Raw genomic sequence first — 15,443 nt, forward strand, 5'->3', positions numbered from 1 at the left:
AATAATTTATATAAAATTATGTATGTACTGCATAATAGTTATCATTTATACTTATTACAGAGGCAGACTATTATTATAATATGCGCCCACCTAGACAAAGCTGAGAGAGCACCATCTTAGTTCGAGAAGTTTTACCTAGTAAAGCTTTAATAGTTAATTTTAGCGAATGTTAGTACTTGATTTTTAATTCTTTATAAGATTCTCAAGTGCCTCTCTCGACTTTGGTAGGAATGACAAATGTTCTCACTTATAGAGATTAATAGTAATAGTATTAATTTTAATATTATTATATTTAGTTCATTGTAATGCAACGAAATAATGAGATTTCAAAAAAAAAATATCCGAATCATGAATTCATAAGCTTTATGAATAATAAAGATTGTTAATAAGGATGTTCTCCCTATTGTTGGTTACGAAATGACGAAAGGAATTGTTTTCACATTTGCATTGATTACATAAAAATTACAATAATTTTCATCTTAAGCCAACATTGACAAAACCATCAAGTCGTTAGTAATTCTATATTGAATTATACATGGCTATCTCGATACATAAACACGACGTTTGACGTAATAGAGTTCCAGAACACATAAGCCCGTTCAACCTAATATTTGTTATTGGCAAACAAGTTGCAAACTCGATGGGCTACCTAGATAAAGATTAGCTGTTTATCATAATGTTATAAGTATACCATGGCTGCCCCATGCAAACTTTTCAAGGACGTCGGTGAGACGGAAGTTGTTCGTTTCATAATATTATTTTTGTGGTACCGATTTTAGAGTATACTGATTCCGTGACTTTCGATCATAAATTATCCCGTAGGAACGTACTACCAGGTAAATACATTAACCTTAATTTTTTAAATCAAAAATTGTATTAATCTAATAGCTCTTGTTCTGAAGTGAAATAACATTTACTATTTGCGGATATACTATGGCAAGGTACATATGATGGGTGTCATGGGCAACACAGTATTATACTCTGTTATTACCACGTTAATATTTACGTCTACATGCGACGGTTATCTCTTTCCATCAGGTGGGCCGTTAACTTGTTTGCCATTCTAAGTTGTATAAAAAAATTAAGGAACATTTCTATGTCATTGTTAATTTAACACCTATTTTCTCGTCTTTAGTCTCGTAGTTATTGACAAGAAAGTGTGATCTTCATCCAACTTCGGTGAATTCTTTTAACTGTAATTTTAACATTGAATCCCCAAAAGAGGATGTCCCCGAAATATAGAAGAAAGCATTTTATAAAATGCTTTCCGCAATGGAATTTGGGCAATATTCACATTTTCATGTGTTACATATTCTAATAATCATTGTACCATATAATTAAATTTAATTCGATGCAGGCAGAATCTGAACTCCTAGTAGATTGGTCCCATAGAAATTTTATCAAAATCCGTTCAATAAAATTACTATTTTTTTTTAATCAAAATAGCTGGTTTTGCCACAATTCAAGTCGATCGTTTTTTGTAGACTGTGCACTGTGACATCGCAGTTTTTAAATACAATATATAAGACAACTTTTAGCTCTTAACAAGTAAGCGGCTACTTCTTTAATTACTATCTATTGAATAATGATTTTATTTGTATGTTTCAAAATATTTATTGTACCTACACAAAAAATAATAGTATGAACGGTCAAGGTAGACTAGACTTTACTACCAGTACATTTTAATTATATTTCCAAATTAAAATATTGCCAAATTCAGGACCATCCAGGACTTTAACTTGAGTGGCCATTACATGAGCTCGAATTTCACTCTTAGAACATTCTCGACAAAAATACAATCCGTTTATTTTTACAATTATAATTATTATAATGTGTACTTAGGAAACTTTTAACAACAATTTGTTAAGTATCTAAATATGTATAAATAAATATTAAAATGATATTTAATATAATCCCATAGTAATATTCTTACATATACGAATATAGGAAATATTCAACGTAAACTAAACCGATAAACATATTGATATTCTTACAATATCTGTATTATGTTTCATAATAGTTATACATTTTTACTTTGTTTTCTTTAGAGTGGAGCAATTTTATAAAAGTGAAATAGTATCTTGTCGATGGCGTCTTTACCTGTCGGGACTATAAAAACAGGGTAAATTTATTAAGGTGGAATTAAACTAAAATAACAAAAAGCACATAACAAGAGATTGAACAGAATAAGCACTAGATCAAAGAACCGAATAGGTAACCGTAAAAGAGTAATACAAACTACATACACATTTGTTCGTGAATATTATCAAGCAACGAAAGTCAAAAGAAAGTTAAAAAAAAAACCGTAAATAAAGACAAAAATTAAAAGAGAACAAGAATTTTCTTGCTTGATCTATTTCGATGTCGCCTAAAGCTTATCTGACATGTTTATCCAACGATGATCTAAACGAAAGACAATTATCACTATATATACTATATAATATATATAGAGTTTTATTTTTACTCCTTTCAAGGTGTCTTTTATATCACAAGACTAAGAGTTGTTTCTCAAATTTTCATTCACTTTTTTAGAAATTTAAAACGAATTAAGAACCTCTCTAATGAAAACTAGTAATGGCTGTCAACAAACTTAACTAATTTCAATTCCATAAACATTAAGCAGCTACGTTAAAATATTGCATTATAGATAACCTACTCGTATTAATACCAAGTTGTTGGTTTAGAAGTAGAGGACACTTATTCAGGAATAATATATTTTTTTAAGGGTGTCTAGAACATTTAATTTTTTACTCCTTACATTTTAATACATACATTTAAAAATACACTTAAAAATTTGGAATATGGTTAAATGAGTTGTTTTCCTTTATTAAATGCACTGCAAATAAATAACATAATCCATTTGCAGTACTTATTCAAATGAGGGTTACAGTGAGACCTAAGTAAAAACTAATTGTACTAGTTCAACTATTATCTATTTTGCAACGTTAAAAATCTGTTTATGAAATTAGGAATTTCTTTGAATAATAATATTAAGTCATGTAAACTTACTGATAGTTAGTCTCCAAGGGTATGTCGCCAATGGCCACATTGTCATGCCCGCTTGCCGTGTTCCGAACCCAATAGTATGTGAGTGACTCGAACGGCTCCAGTGAGAACCGGCACTGCATCGTGACGTCATCGCCCTCTCGCGCGTCGTGCTGCTCATCTTCTGCCCGGACTGTCCATCCTGCTAAAAAATAATTTAATTAATAAGTGGATATGACGTCTTAAAAACAAGTATATTTATTCGACTCGATAAATCCGATAAATCCCATTATTAACAATCCCCCTTCCCCACCCTTTACTACGAATTTGCCTTATTAATTAATTATAAACTCATTATGAACACTTATTTTTGCCAGTAAAGTAATGTAAAAAGGATATTATTTTGTCTAAATCTAAGTCACAATAGATAATCATTTATTCATAAAAAAACAGTCTTTCTCTATAAAATAAATTTCATAAAACAGACAATATATAACCGTTATATAGTTTTTATAGGTTCTATTGAAACAAAATATACATATTATGTATAGTTATTTTCAATAGAAACTAATAAAAAGTTGATAAAACTGAAAATAAAACAGTAAATGAAATTTATAAAAAATCGAAACAATAATTTTTTTTTATTTGTACTACTACTTGTGTTATATACCAGCAGCATCTTATGGTTGGGTAAATTTTTCGTTTGTTCACATTTTTACTAATTTCTATTGAAACAAAACTATAGAATCGAAATTATCGAGCTATAGTACAAACTACATATGCGTCGAAGATCTGGACGTACTTTTTGCATAGATAAATTATACTCGAATACCGTCATCAATTGACTTTTTGCAATCGGATTACAATAAAAATAAAATCTATATATGGCACTTTTTATGTGACAGTATGCTGTTGCTAGAAATATTCAGACTAATTTTGACCGGTTAGGACTACGTACTGTGACATCTAAATCTTCATGGCAAATACCTCCATTAGTAAAAACTGCCATTATGCAGTATACATTTGGAAATCTATCTATTCCATAATGGTTCCGTCGTCTCTTGTTTATAAACTAGTTGTATCGCGCGGTTTCAACCACGTAATAATGTTAAGTTAGGTTACAATCTGTCCGTGTAATAAATTTCATTAGAAGCCATTCAGTAGTTTTTACGTGAAGGAATAACAAACATCTGACTATATGTATATTTTAAAAAAATTTTGCGTTAAAATAGTGAAAGAAAAAGAATTACCTAAGTACATAATGTTATCTAAGTATGTATATGCTTTGTTCACTTTCATGAAATATTTTGTGGTCACCACACAATTGTATATGGTACATACTGCAAACTTTTTTGATCTCGGACTACATACAATGAAGTTCTAAATAAAGATGAAACCACTAAAAAACAATCATGAATATTTTAATATAATATACTTATGAGATAATGGCTGTTCTCGCGCCCTTGCTCTACTGAATCTGTACATATAGTATTATATATGTTAAGATAGAATATAACCTGCCAGTGTACAAAATTTCATTAAAATTCGTTAAGCTGTTTAAGCGTGATTGAGTAATAACCATATAAACATCTTTACAAACTTTCATTTTTAAAATATTTGTAAAAGAACTTATTATTCTTCTCTAAAAAAACAACGACCATTTATTGATATTTTATCTTTATTTTTAGTTTATTTATTATATTCTTTACTAATTTACTAGCTGGCGCAACAGTCTTCGTCCAATCAAAATATATGCTATGTATATAGTAAGTAGAGGATAATATTGTGTAAGTCCCTAAATTGTTCTATGAACATCTCACCGGACTAATGTTTGCGTGAAGTACATACTACAAACGTCAAGTAGGAACATATGCTACAAATTGCCACCAAAACACATATCCGTTATACATGAGTGTGCTCAATATTATAGTATCAACTACTAAATGTGGAATACTATATCATTACCATCAGACTATATACTGTTGTAAGTTTTCCTATGTGAACATATTTCATGGAAAAGAAATATTCTAACCTATCATGATCAGACATAGAAGGTGTGCTGTTTGAGAGATTTATGAAAGCGTATGGAGTAAGACATGTACATATTTAGAACAAAGGCTTTTCAGAGTCGGCTCTATTTGCTCGCCCCGTAAAGGACTTAGAGTGAAGATTAATTAATTAAGTAAATTGAAGTATTTTAGGTCATCTATTATAGTTTGTTTTTTTTTCCTAATTTAACAAAATTCTTACATATCAAAATACAAACATTTGTAGTTGTAATGTTAACAGAATAATATAAACTAATATTATAGAGAGCAAAGATTTGATTTTCTCTTTGTAAATTGATAAACTCAAACATAGTTACCAGGTTTTAAAAATTCTTTCACCAATAAAAAGCTATTAGTTCAGCGAGTAATACAGACTGAAGTTATTTTATTTACAAAAAAAAAGGCTTACAATAATCGCAACTATTTAATCGCGTGAAATTTTGGTAGGTCGCAATTTATACTAAAATTTTAAAAAAGAAAGATTAGATTGTTGGTTTGTTTGTAACGGATAAACTCAAAAACTACTCAACAAATTTGAAATTTCAAACTCAGCAAGTGACACAGCATATACATTTTTTTCAAAAATTTTATCTACCCATACGAATCGTGTCGCTTGTAATAAATAAAAACACTGAACTGTTCGGCTCACAAACTTGGATACATTTCACCATGAGAAACGAGACGAAACATCTGAGAGTATAACCCAAAATCCCTAACGCTGAATTAATTCTGAAACGTTCAATTCCTATAATGGCCCGACGAGGTTCGGACCCGGATGTTTATTTATGCGAAGCAACTTGCTTAATTACTACGCTACAACGGTTTATTGCACATTGAAATATTACAAATTAATAAAATTAAAATGATATGTATATAAGGCATATATTAAATAAGGCAAAATGCGTTTAAAACGACCTCTTCAGTTAATTATGAACAGGGTTTTATAACCACATACGAACCCTTATATACATACATAACTATATATATAGTATAATAAACATCATAAACAATCTTCATATCTTTTCGTCGTTCGCTTCATAATATTTCACCAATATGCAGATAAGGATGGAATATTTTATAACTTATACATCATATTTCACGTTGTACAATTTCATTTATATTTAGGTGCATATGTACATATCTATGTACACGCATCTGTGACTTCTAAACGAACACTAATACTAATATATATATATATATATATATATATATATATATATATATTTGAGGATAGTAAGGAGACATTCACATAGGTAATACATTTTTATGTAACAGTAAGTTCATCTGTCTGTCTGTTACATATTCAGGCCGAAATAAATTAAATTAAATGAAGAATTAGTAATACTCTGTAATATAGATAGATACATACCTAGATTTAGACTGACCAATCTATCAATAAAAGTTCTTACGAGTACATATGGAAAAATGTATAAAAACATGTAACAATCAGTAACCGTCATGAAATTTGGTGTACACATATTAGTTGAAATGGAGAAAGATGTAATTTACTATTTATCACGGTCAATCAACATAGTTCGGTTACGTGCACAAAGTCGCGGATAAAAGCTAGTAAGATATATAAGTATATTTAAGACTAACTTGATGATGACTGATTGAGCAGTTAAAGCGCCAAACTTTAACAAACACTTTCTCTTTACAATATTATATTAACTAATGTCCACAACTCTGTGCGTGGATTTTAGAAGTAGGCGAGCAAATATATGTTCTTCTAGATACATAAAACATACCGTGTCTAATTTATGTTATATTTACGTATAAAGTTAAATATATTTTTCACTAATAAAGAAAATACAAGTCTTATTTTTAAAACTTATATTCATTTTTTATCCAATGTCTATATATTTCCGGATGAAGTCTAAACAGTAGTCGAAAACGGCAAAACAGAGCGAGTTAGTTAATTTCCCGTTATATATGTATATAGACAACATAGACATCAAACACAGTCTACATCTTTTAGGGATATGATTTCCTATCTATCTATTTATTCAATCTACATCAATCCACTGCTGGGCATAGGTCGCCATTTTATCGCGCCTCTTGTAACGGTCCTTTTCTAACCTCATTCCTATATAATAATTTCCTATTATAACAAATATTGCGGGAACGGATCACAAATAACTGCTAATTGTATAATTGTAATAAAAAGGCATTACGTAACGTGATTGCTTTCTAATAACTAGATCGGTAAAACTTTTCTTTGACAAACTGATTGCTATTTCTAATTTTAGTTCCTAAATCGTTTTGTAGCGGCAGTGCCAACATTAGCTCGTCAAACTCTTTTAGATAATAAAAAACATATAAAAAATTGGCTTCTTTAAATAAAATATGTCCATGTTACTAGCTGATATAACTTTTTATAGGTGAAAATATTTTTAAAATCGCTTAAATATTTTTGAGTTCATCCATTATGAATAAAATTATATTTTTTTTTATAATATTGGTTTATAGATAATGCATATAATATTATAATAAATTGATGATATTATCCATTAAGACTTTTTTAGAATATCATAAGATTATCAGTAGGTAGCATTTAAATGAAAATATCCAGTAAATGGTAATAACTTAAAAAAAAAGCCACTTTCACAAACAGTATTTATTCATTAAAGACAGACGCCATATGTATACCTACAGGCAAACCTCCACAAATATTCTCAGAATTCGATGCTGGTTCAATTCTTAACAGTTTTTTCCTTATAGTATATTCAAATGTACTCCCGGCTCGCAACAGGCACTTTCTTATTGAAGAAATGTTAATTTTAGAACGGGGAACATAAATGTTAGGATTTTAGAGTAACAAGTAGGTTTCATAAAATATTATCAATAATAATTTGGGATTAACCAAGTAAGTTGGCAAAGACTCGTGCCTCTTCCTCCTATTCCTGGATACTTCTACAACTTGATATTAATACAAATTTGAGATGAACTACCTCCTCCCCCTACCTCTACATAGCGAAGCTTCCTGTTGTAAAATAAATAATACATATTTTTAAATGTTTATAGTCAAGTAAGTGGTGTAAACGATGTGTAATATCGTTTCATCATCTGTAGGTAGGTGCAAGGAAAAAATGGAGTGTTTATTATGTTCGAAACTATAATTTTATATTTAAAGTTTGATCATCATTAAACTTTAACAAGATGTATGCTGGTGATTATTATTTTGCGATAAGGGCGACTATTGTTGTCATTTACCTTGCTTCTTGTAACACTGCTTTTTGTCTGCGTAATTTATGTAATTATATCTTTCTCTAAGAAGAACAATGGAAGGGTTTGCATTGCATTATTTATTGTTGGCACTTGGTGAAATTTTGAATTTGCATTTATATATGTGACACATGTACTTTTCCGTAGATTTTGATGATGCAAGACATTGATTACCTTGTTAGGTTAATATACCGTCAGTACATTTTCCTGATAAAAGTTGCAACAGCTGTTCAGTAAAAAAACAAAATATTGCATTTTTAGCTCATTGAAATATCAGAGACATGAAATAACCGATACCCTGTGGGCGGGCGAGTTGGACAATGAATGGAACAAAAGAAAATTACTGGCATCAGTCACATGAATAATTCCATCAATTTTCTTTTGTTTTTCAAAGCAAGAACAAATTTTATATTTAACAAGTAGGTACAATTTATTTCGTAAAAATAGCGAACTAAATTGGAACGAAACATTAAGGACATGATATTCTGTAAACACATTATATTGAAAATATTTGAATTTAGTACTCTAAATCTAAAGGTAATTTTTCATCGCAATGACTATTTTTTACTCTAAAAAGAAAAATGACAAGTAAAATTATACTCGTATTGACATTAATATAAAGAAATAAATATGAAAATAAAAAGTAATTGTTTAATATAGGGACAAAAGTCTCCTTTTTTGGAAGTACCTTAAAATAATATATAACCTTAGACATAATTTTTTAATATCCATCAAATAATGCTGTATAATTTAGATTAAACAATTCTTCGAATATATAGCCACCATATTACCACTTGTGTAATTTTTTTTTATTTATATTTATATTTTTATAATTTAATATATATTTTTAATTCAATATGACTATATCCGTTAATGAATTCAATTGTGTTTAGTTTACAATTTGCCTGGTAAAAAGAAATAAATCGTATTGAAATTATTAAACGGATAGTTTACAGGGTGCAATATCATTATCACAGATATATAGTCACAAACGCTTCAAATTGAATAACACTAAGTTTTTTTTAGTAGACGATATAAAAAAAAAATCTAGTGTTCATTTAGTTTATTATTGTAAACGATAATAGTATTTATTAATGTAGGTATGTAACATCTAAGCGCGACATAGAGGATATAAAAAAGACATAAAAGACATGAAAATATCATTTGTGAATTTTAATAACAATATTCTGGCCTAACAAGCATTCATTGTATAACGGTGCGATGTTTATTACGTTTTGTGACATATCAAAGGAAATGGAGTTAAAAAGAATCGATAGAGCTGACAATAATATTTATCTAAGATATGTAGATACATGTACTTATCTATATATAAATATGTATATCTATTTATACGTACGGTACAGGGTTATGACAAAAACAGGAAGTAATAATCTATATTTCCGAGTTTTTGTGTTATCTGTAGTAATTTATATCTTAAACTAATATTTTATTTTTATAATTTCACGGTATGATTATTTTAGGGACCATCAAAAACTAATCTTAATTTTAAGAGATAAGATAATTTAGTTTAGACTAGTAATTGCGCCTCCGAATCGACCTCATTCGACTCATTGTCACGCTTTACATGGACCAGCTTGTTTTTCAAGATGAATGGTTTAAATTTTGTGTATTGTAGATATATCAGTATATTGATATTATGTTGATTTAATAAACGTGTTACTTTTTATGTAAGGGTAAAACACAAATTTTATTAAGGTCGGGATTGCTTTTATATTCTTCCCTTATACGCAGATCTTACTGGCAGAAATATGCAGATATTCAGTTTTTATTATATGTAACCAAAGATAAAAGGCAACTTTTATCTTTGGTTACATTACAACACGTTCCAAAACTTATATTAAATGAATACTTGTCACATTTTAGCTAATTTTAAAATCTGTGTGAAAATAAATATTCCAACTTAAACAGTTCATAGTTAGCCATGCTGTCATAATATTTAATAAAAGAATTGTCTGGTTTAGTTAGATGATATTTATTAATAAAGTAAATTATACTTATTAATTTCAATAACCTATTCATATAAACGTCATGAGATATTTAATTTAAGGACAAAGTTTTTAAGACATTGGTACATAGCTACTTTGAACTTAGTTGCAATAATTTTTTGTATACGAGTTCATAAACAGGCGTGTAGCAATAGTAATAAAAATTTGGGAAAAAATGTAATGTTAATTGTATTAAATTATTTACAACTTAGGAGAAATATTTACTAAATATTTTATAATCTGTTAGCATATCGAATAACTTAGATATCATTATGGACTGACGAAGTTAAAATCTCTTTGTTTATTATTAATTTAATTTGTCAATGAATTGTACTAGATTTTGCCACACATTTGAATATCGCGCACTTTCTTTTGATACTGGCTTGCCTCGTAACCTCACAATTAGATTCATGCTGTCTCTGTCATACCTATGGCTGAGACAACAACGTTGCTCATGTAAACGGTTTTGGCTAGGGTTATTAGTTTGTCACAACGATTGTTGTATGAATTTGCTTTAATAAAAATAAATTGAATGTCCTTACAAGTAATAACAAATTTCTTTAAACGCTTATTATTAGTGACTATGAAAAGAAATCTAGAACATGAATGAATTTTATTGCTGACATGACTTTGTGTAAGAGAAGTAAAAAGTAAAATATTTGCATTTTATTACCTTAAAAAATAAAAGCGATTTTTAGTTGTTATTAACAAAAATGTCAACTAACGATTATTTTCAATTATTAAATGCTGCTGACAAATATACAAAATAATTATAAAATACAGAAAATTTTAGTTAGTTAAAAACAAGGTTATGCAAAAGGTAATCATTGGTGGTTTAATCATGGTTAAAATATTTCCCATTATGTATAGTTAAATGTATTAAATAAAGTAGAAGAAATATTGAGACAGACCCTAGCTTGTGTGACACCCATCTGAAAAGGCAGCAAGCGGCGCGCGCGCAGCCGTGTAACCGCGGTCAATGACACCAGGTCGCGTGCGCTGCCTGCTAAGGCGCTACTATCTACCATCGGCCTTAACGACCGTTGGGCACCCATCATCACCTTGATTTTTTATTCTCAACGAAAAAAGTTTCTCCTCGTTTTAGATATTGTGATCGTTACAATTCTATCGCTCGATAGCGTTTCGTGAGTTGTACTTCCAGGACCGGTTCTGTAAAATGACCGTCTCGTAGTTTATTTATATTGATAACATATTATGCTACATATAACAACTTTCTTGGTGCCACATTCCATTCCTTGCTTATATAGTTTAGTTTTGTCTATAACTTTGACCATATATATATAGTGGCTGATATGGTATTTTTTATATCGTACGAAAGAATAAAAGTATAAACAATACGACAAAAATAAAAAAAAATACGGTGTACGTAATGAAGGCTACCAATTACAAGATTAATACATTCTGTAAAGCGTGCCGTTTTTTATGTATTCCTATGGCAAACACTCAAGTGAAATGTACATGATATAGTCCTTCTTTATTACTATTCTTTAATCAGAAATAATATGAGGCCAGCGGATAAACTAACGACAATAGCCGTGAGCCCGAGATCGAGAGCGTAACATGCCTTTCTAAGAATGAAGAGGTTCATGATGATGTCATTACGTTATTCATCGACAGTCGAAACGAATTGTCTTCCGTACATTGACGTTAGAATCGTTTTCAATTAAAAATTCAATTTGGACTAAATAGACTCCTATAAGAATATTCCCCAAATTAACTAATTTTATACTAAACAATTTTAACACTTTAACTAACTTTATAATAGTAATCAGTAATAAGTTATAACAGCTACTAAATATAACTTATTATTTAATTACTATATAGTCATAATCAGTATGTATCAGTTATAATAGTTACTGCAACTTATTATTATTGATAAGTCACTGTAAGATTTTTATATTTTTGACATATTTCAGATACATATAAAGATCTTAATTAATATTACTATTTATTATTACAATTATAATGTTAAAAAATACTAATATTACAAATGTAAAAGTTTATAAAAATATGCTGAAACGGCTGAAGAGATATGATTGAAATGTGAAATATAGACGGACTACATACCCGTAAAAGTATTTATCTATATTAATGTATTTACAGCCAGTAGGTACATAATATTTGCATATATATACTATTCTATGCACACCTGAATAAACTTTTACGTTTTATCGTAATTTCATAATATTTTATTAGTCACTTTTATTATATTAAAATTCATGGTAAATCATAGTATTTTCATGGTACATTAGTGTAGTTTCTGATGGCCCAATTATACGAAATTTACTTAATATACAAAAGTGAATTAAAACACAGTGTTCACGGTTGACACACAGTAAAGAGGGTTGGCATGGGGTTGCTAAGCTTATTTAAAGGCAGAAACAATCGAGAGTTGAATAGGCAACACGGTTATATTAGCATAATCCATTCAGATTTGCAAGTAAATAGTCTTTTGTTTTAAATACACAATTATTGTCATCCAGATTATATTTCAACTAAGATATAAATTATTACGTGCACGTCAGAATACATTCATTTACAAAAAAAAAACGACTCTTTCTATGGTAGTCTCATAAACGTTTTATATCATTTCTTGAAGTTTGATTATAACTAACAATCGGATCGTATGCATAGTATTTGGTCAAATTGTGAAAGATTAATTTAGACAATTGTTTTTCTCTCATAGGCAATTGATTGAGTTTTCATTCTTTCAGTCTTTCAGTCATGGGTTTTCCATATCGCCATGAGTACAGCCAACTAGAAGGATTTTATTTATTATTATTACTTATTGCTCTAAATTCTTAGTTCTCAAGTTACGTATTGACCAGGTCCACCACTAATTACCAGCTTATGAATTAACCAAATACTAAGACGCTTTACAATGATGGCGACTGAGAAAACATTAAACTCTTTCTATTATACTCACAACAAACACAAAACAATTCATCACAAAAACATATGATACCTAACAAAACATGAAATTTTTTACGTGACACGAAATCTTTGAGATGTATTTCTTTTATGATATCATCCATTTACAATCTAAGTCAGGGCATGTCAAGATATTTTGAGTTTGGAGGCATATAATGTCTGCGAAACAGTTGAAAGCGACATTTCAGATATTCGTAAATGGAAACGATTTGAGAAGGGTCAAATCCGGAATGGATAACAGGACATAAATAAGGCGTTGATAAGATGTACATATAAAAGAAATCAAAATGTATAATAATTTTGAATTATAAATTTCTATAAAATAAGTTTTTTTTTTTTATTTAGACAAGTAAATGTGAAAGAAATAAGAAAGAAAATTGAAGATAATAACAGGTAGACAACTGCCGTTGTCGTTTATAGATAGGTACTTATTACCGTAAGTAATTATCACACAACATTTGTGATATTTTTGTTTTGTCGTCGCGGTTTCAGTTCGCTGCCATGGAATGCCGGATACCAGATGACGGAAGTCAATTGCTCGAGGATAGTCTACGAATTTTATTGCTGAATGAGACAAATGGAGATAATTTTCGAGAGCGACATATTGTTGTGAAACTGGAGGCCTACACCATTATGTCACTCACGAAACCGGGTCTGGGATGTTAAGACATGTCAATGGGGTTGCCATATTAAATGTATTTATATTAAGTTGAATCTTTATTTTAATCATCGGTTTTATGCCAAATGAAGAGCCTTTTATATCTAAGATAACAATTGTCAAACGTTTCAGACTATCCCATTAAGGATTATACTTGTGACTTTATTTATTTTTTTATATTATTTAACTACGATTCACCACGTGGTCCCAGCATAAAATGGGCTACCCTTTCCTTTCCTATGGGTGTCGTAAGAGGCGACTAAGGAAACTTAATGGTACAAGACCTATCCTTGCAGCGTCCCTCCTACAAATCTCTAAAAGCCTAACTGCGGTTGCCAACTCGTTTGCGAAGCGTGAAAACTACTGGCAAAATTCTCCTTATTAGGAATGCTTGTGTTCAGCAGTGGAAAGTTAACGGCTGAAATGATAATCTATGAAATATGTTATTTCTTTTATCTAACTATATAGTAACTTTCAATTTGATAACTCATGACGCTGAATATTATTCTTTAAAAGTCATCATAACAAATGAAAAGGACACGAAGGACATTGTTAAATGTTACAAGCAATTATCATTACAACAATAAGACAAATACTTTTATGATCGTGATAATTTGTTATGGGCCAAAACGGTGTGTCGGAGAATAATGCGGCCTCTCGAAGGAAGTGAAAGGTTTTCTTGGTAGGTACTACAGTTGCAACACAATTATTCATACCAACCTATTATTCATGCTTCAATTATAAATGAAATATATTTTACTTATTAAATATTAATTATTATTCATTTATTTATCATTCCATATATTATTTCTATACATATATCACATTCCATAATATAATGTACCTTGCTATATTCATGAAATGTGGACATTTACAATGATTATCATTCAGTCGATAAATGGCTCTGATTTGAAATTAATTTTTTTTATATTTTTATTTTTTACTTAATAATTCAAAGATACTTATTAAGCAAATGTTGATAAAATACAAAATTTCACAGAATCTATAAAAAAATATTTTATAAAAAGGCATTTAGCTACTTTTTGTGAAATAATAAAATAACCATATTTATATAAAAAGGCAAATAAGGAATTATCTATATATTCAAAAACTAAACATATATGCAAAAGAATTGTTAGTGATTGGCTATTAAGTAAGACATATGATGAAACTGAAGATTTGTTATTAGTAGTTAGTATGTTAGGTTATGACTGCCATTTTAAAATAACTCATCCATTCCATACATTCACAAATTACACAGTCAAGATTTCATTTACAAAATATTATTTTGGGCAAATTACATTATTACTGTATTAGTACCTTAAATTGTATTGTTTCTTTTTTTTTTATATAATTTTGTGTCATTATGCCGTATAGGGAAGAGCACTGCTTATCCTAAAGTACAGGATTTACCTATTTAGGGAGCAGAGTTTTACCTATATTTAAAATGTAACATTTATTTTGAAATTAATTATTATTATTATTATTAACTTCTGATTTAAGATAACAGCCCTGACAGGTAGTTAATGAGTTAAAACACATTTATATATTATACACACATTGATTTTC

The 15,443-nt window shown here is 29.2% G+C and overlaps 1 protein-coding gene across 2 annotated transcripts in view; it reads right to left on the reverse strand.

The window, feature by feature from the left end:
- LOC113512351 (hemicentin-1-like) overlaps positions 1 to 15,443 on the reverse strand; it is a 118,694-nt gene that overhangs the window by 43,689 nt on the left and 59,562 nt on the right. The window contains exon 2 of one of the 2 annotated variants that reach the window (XM_026896178.3): positions 3,010 to 3,187. In XM_026896178.3, the coding sequence (XP_026751979.2) occupies positions 3,010 to 3,187 (178 nt within the window). Of the gene's footprint in view, positions 1 to 3,009; positions 3,191 to 15,443 lie in introns of both variants that reach the window. The other variant, XM_026896177.3, reaches the window with a different exon arrangement.

Source organism: Galleria mellonella, unplaced genomic scaffold, assembly GCF_026898425.1.
Source record: "Galleria mellonella isolate WM207_F2 unplaced genomic scaffold, CSIRO_AGI_GalMel_v1 utg64, whole genome shotgun sequence".
Lineage (NCBI taxonomy): Eukaryota > Metazoa > Arthropoda > Insecta > Lepidoptera > Pyralidae > Galleria > Galleria mellonella.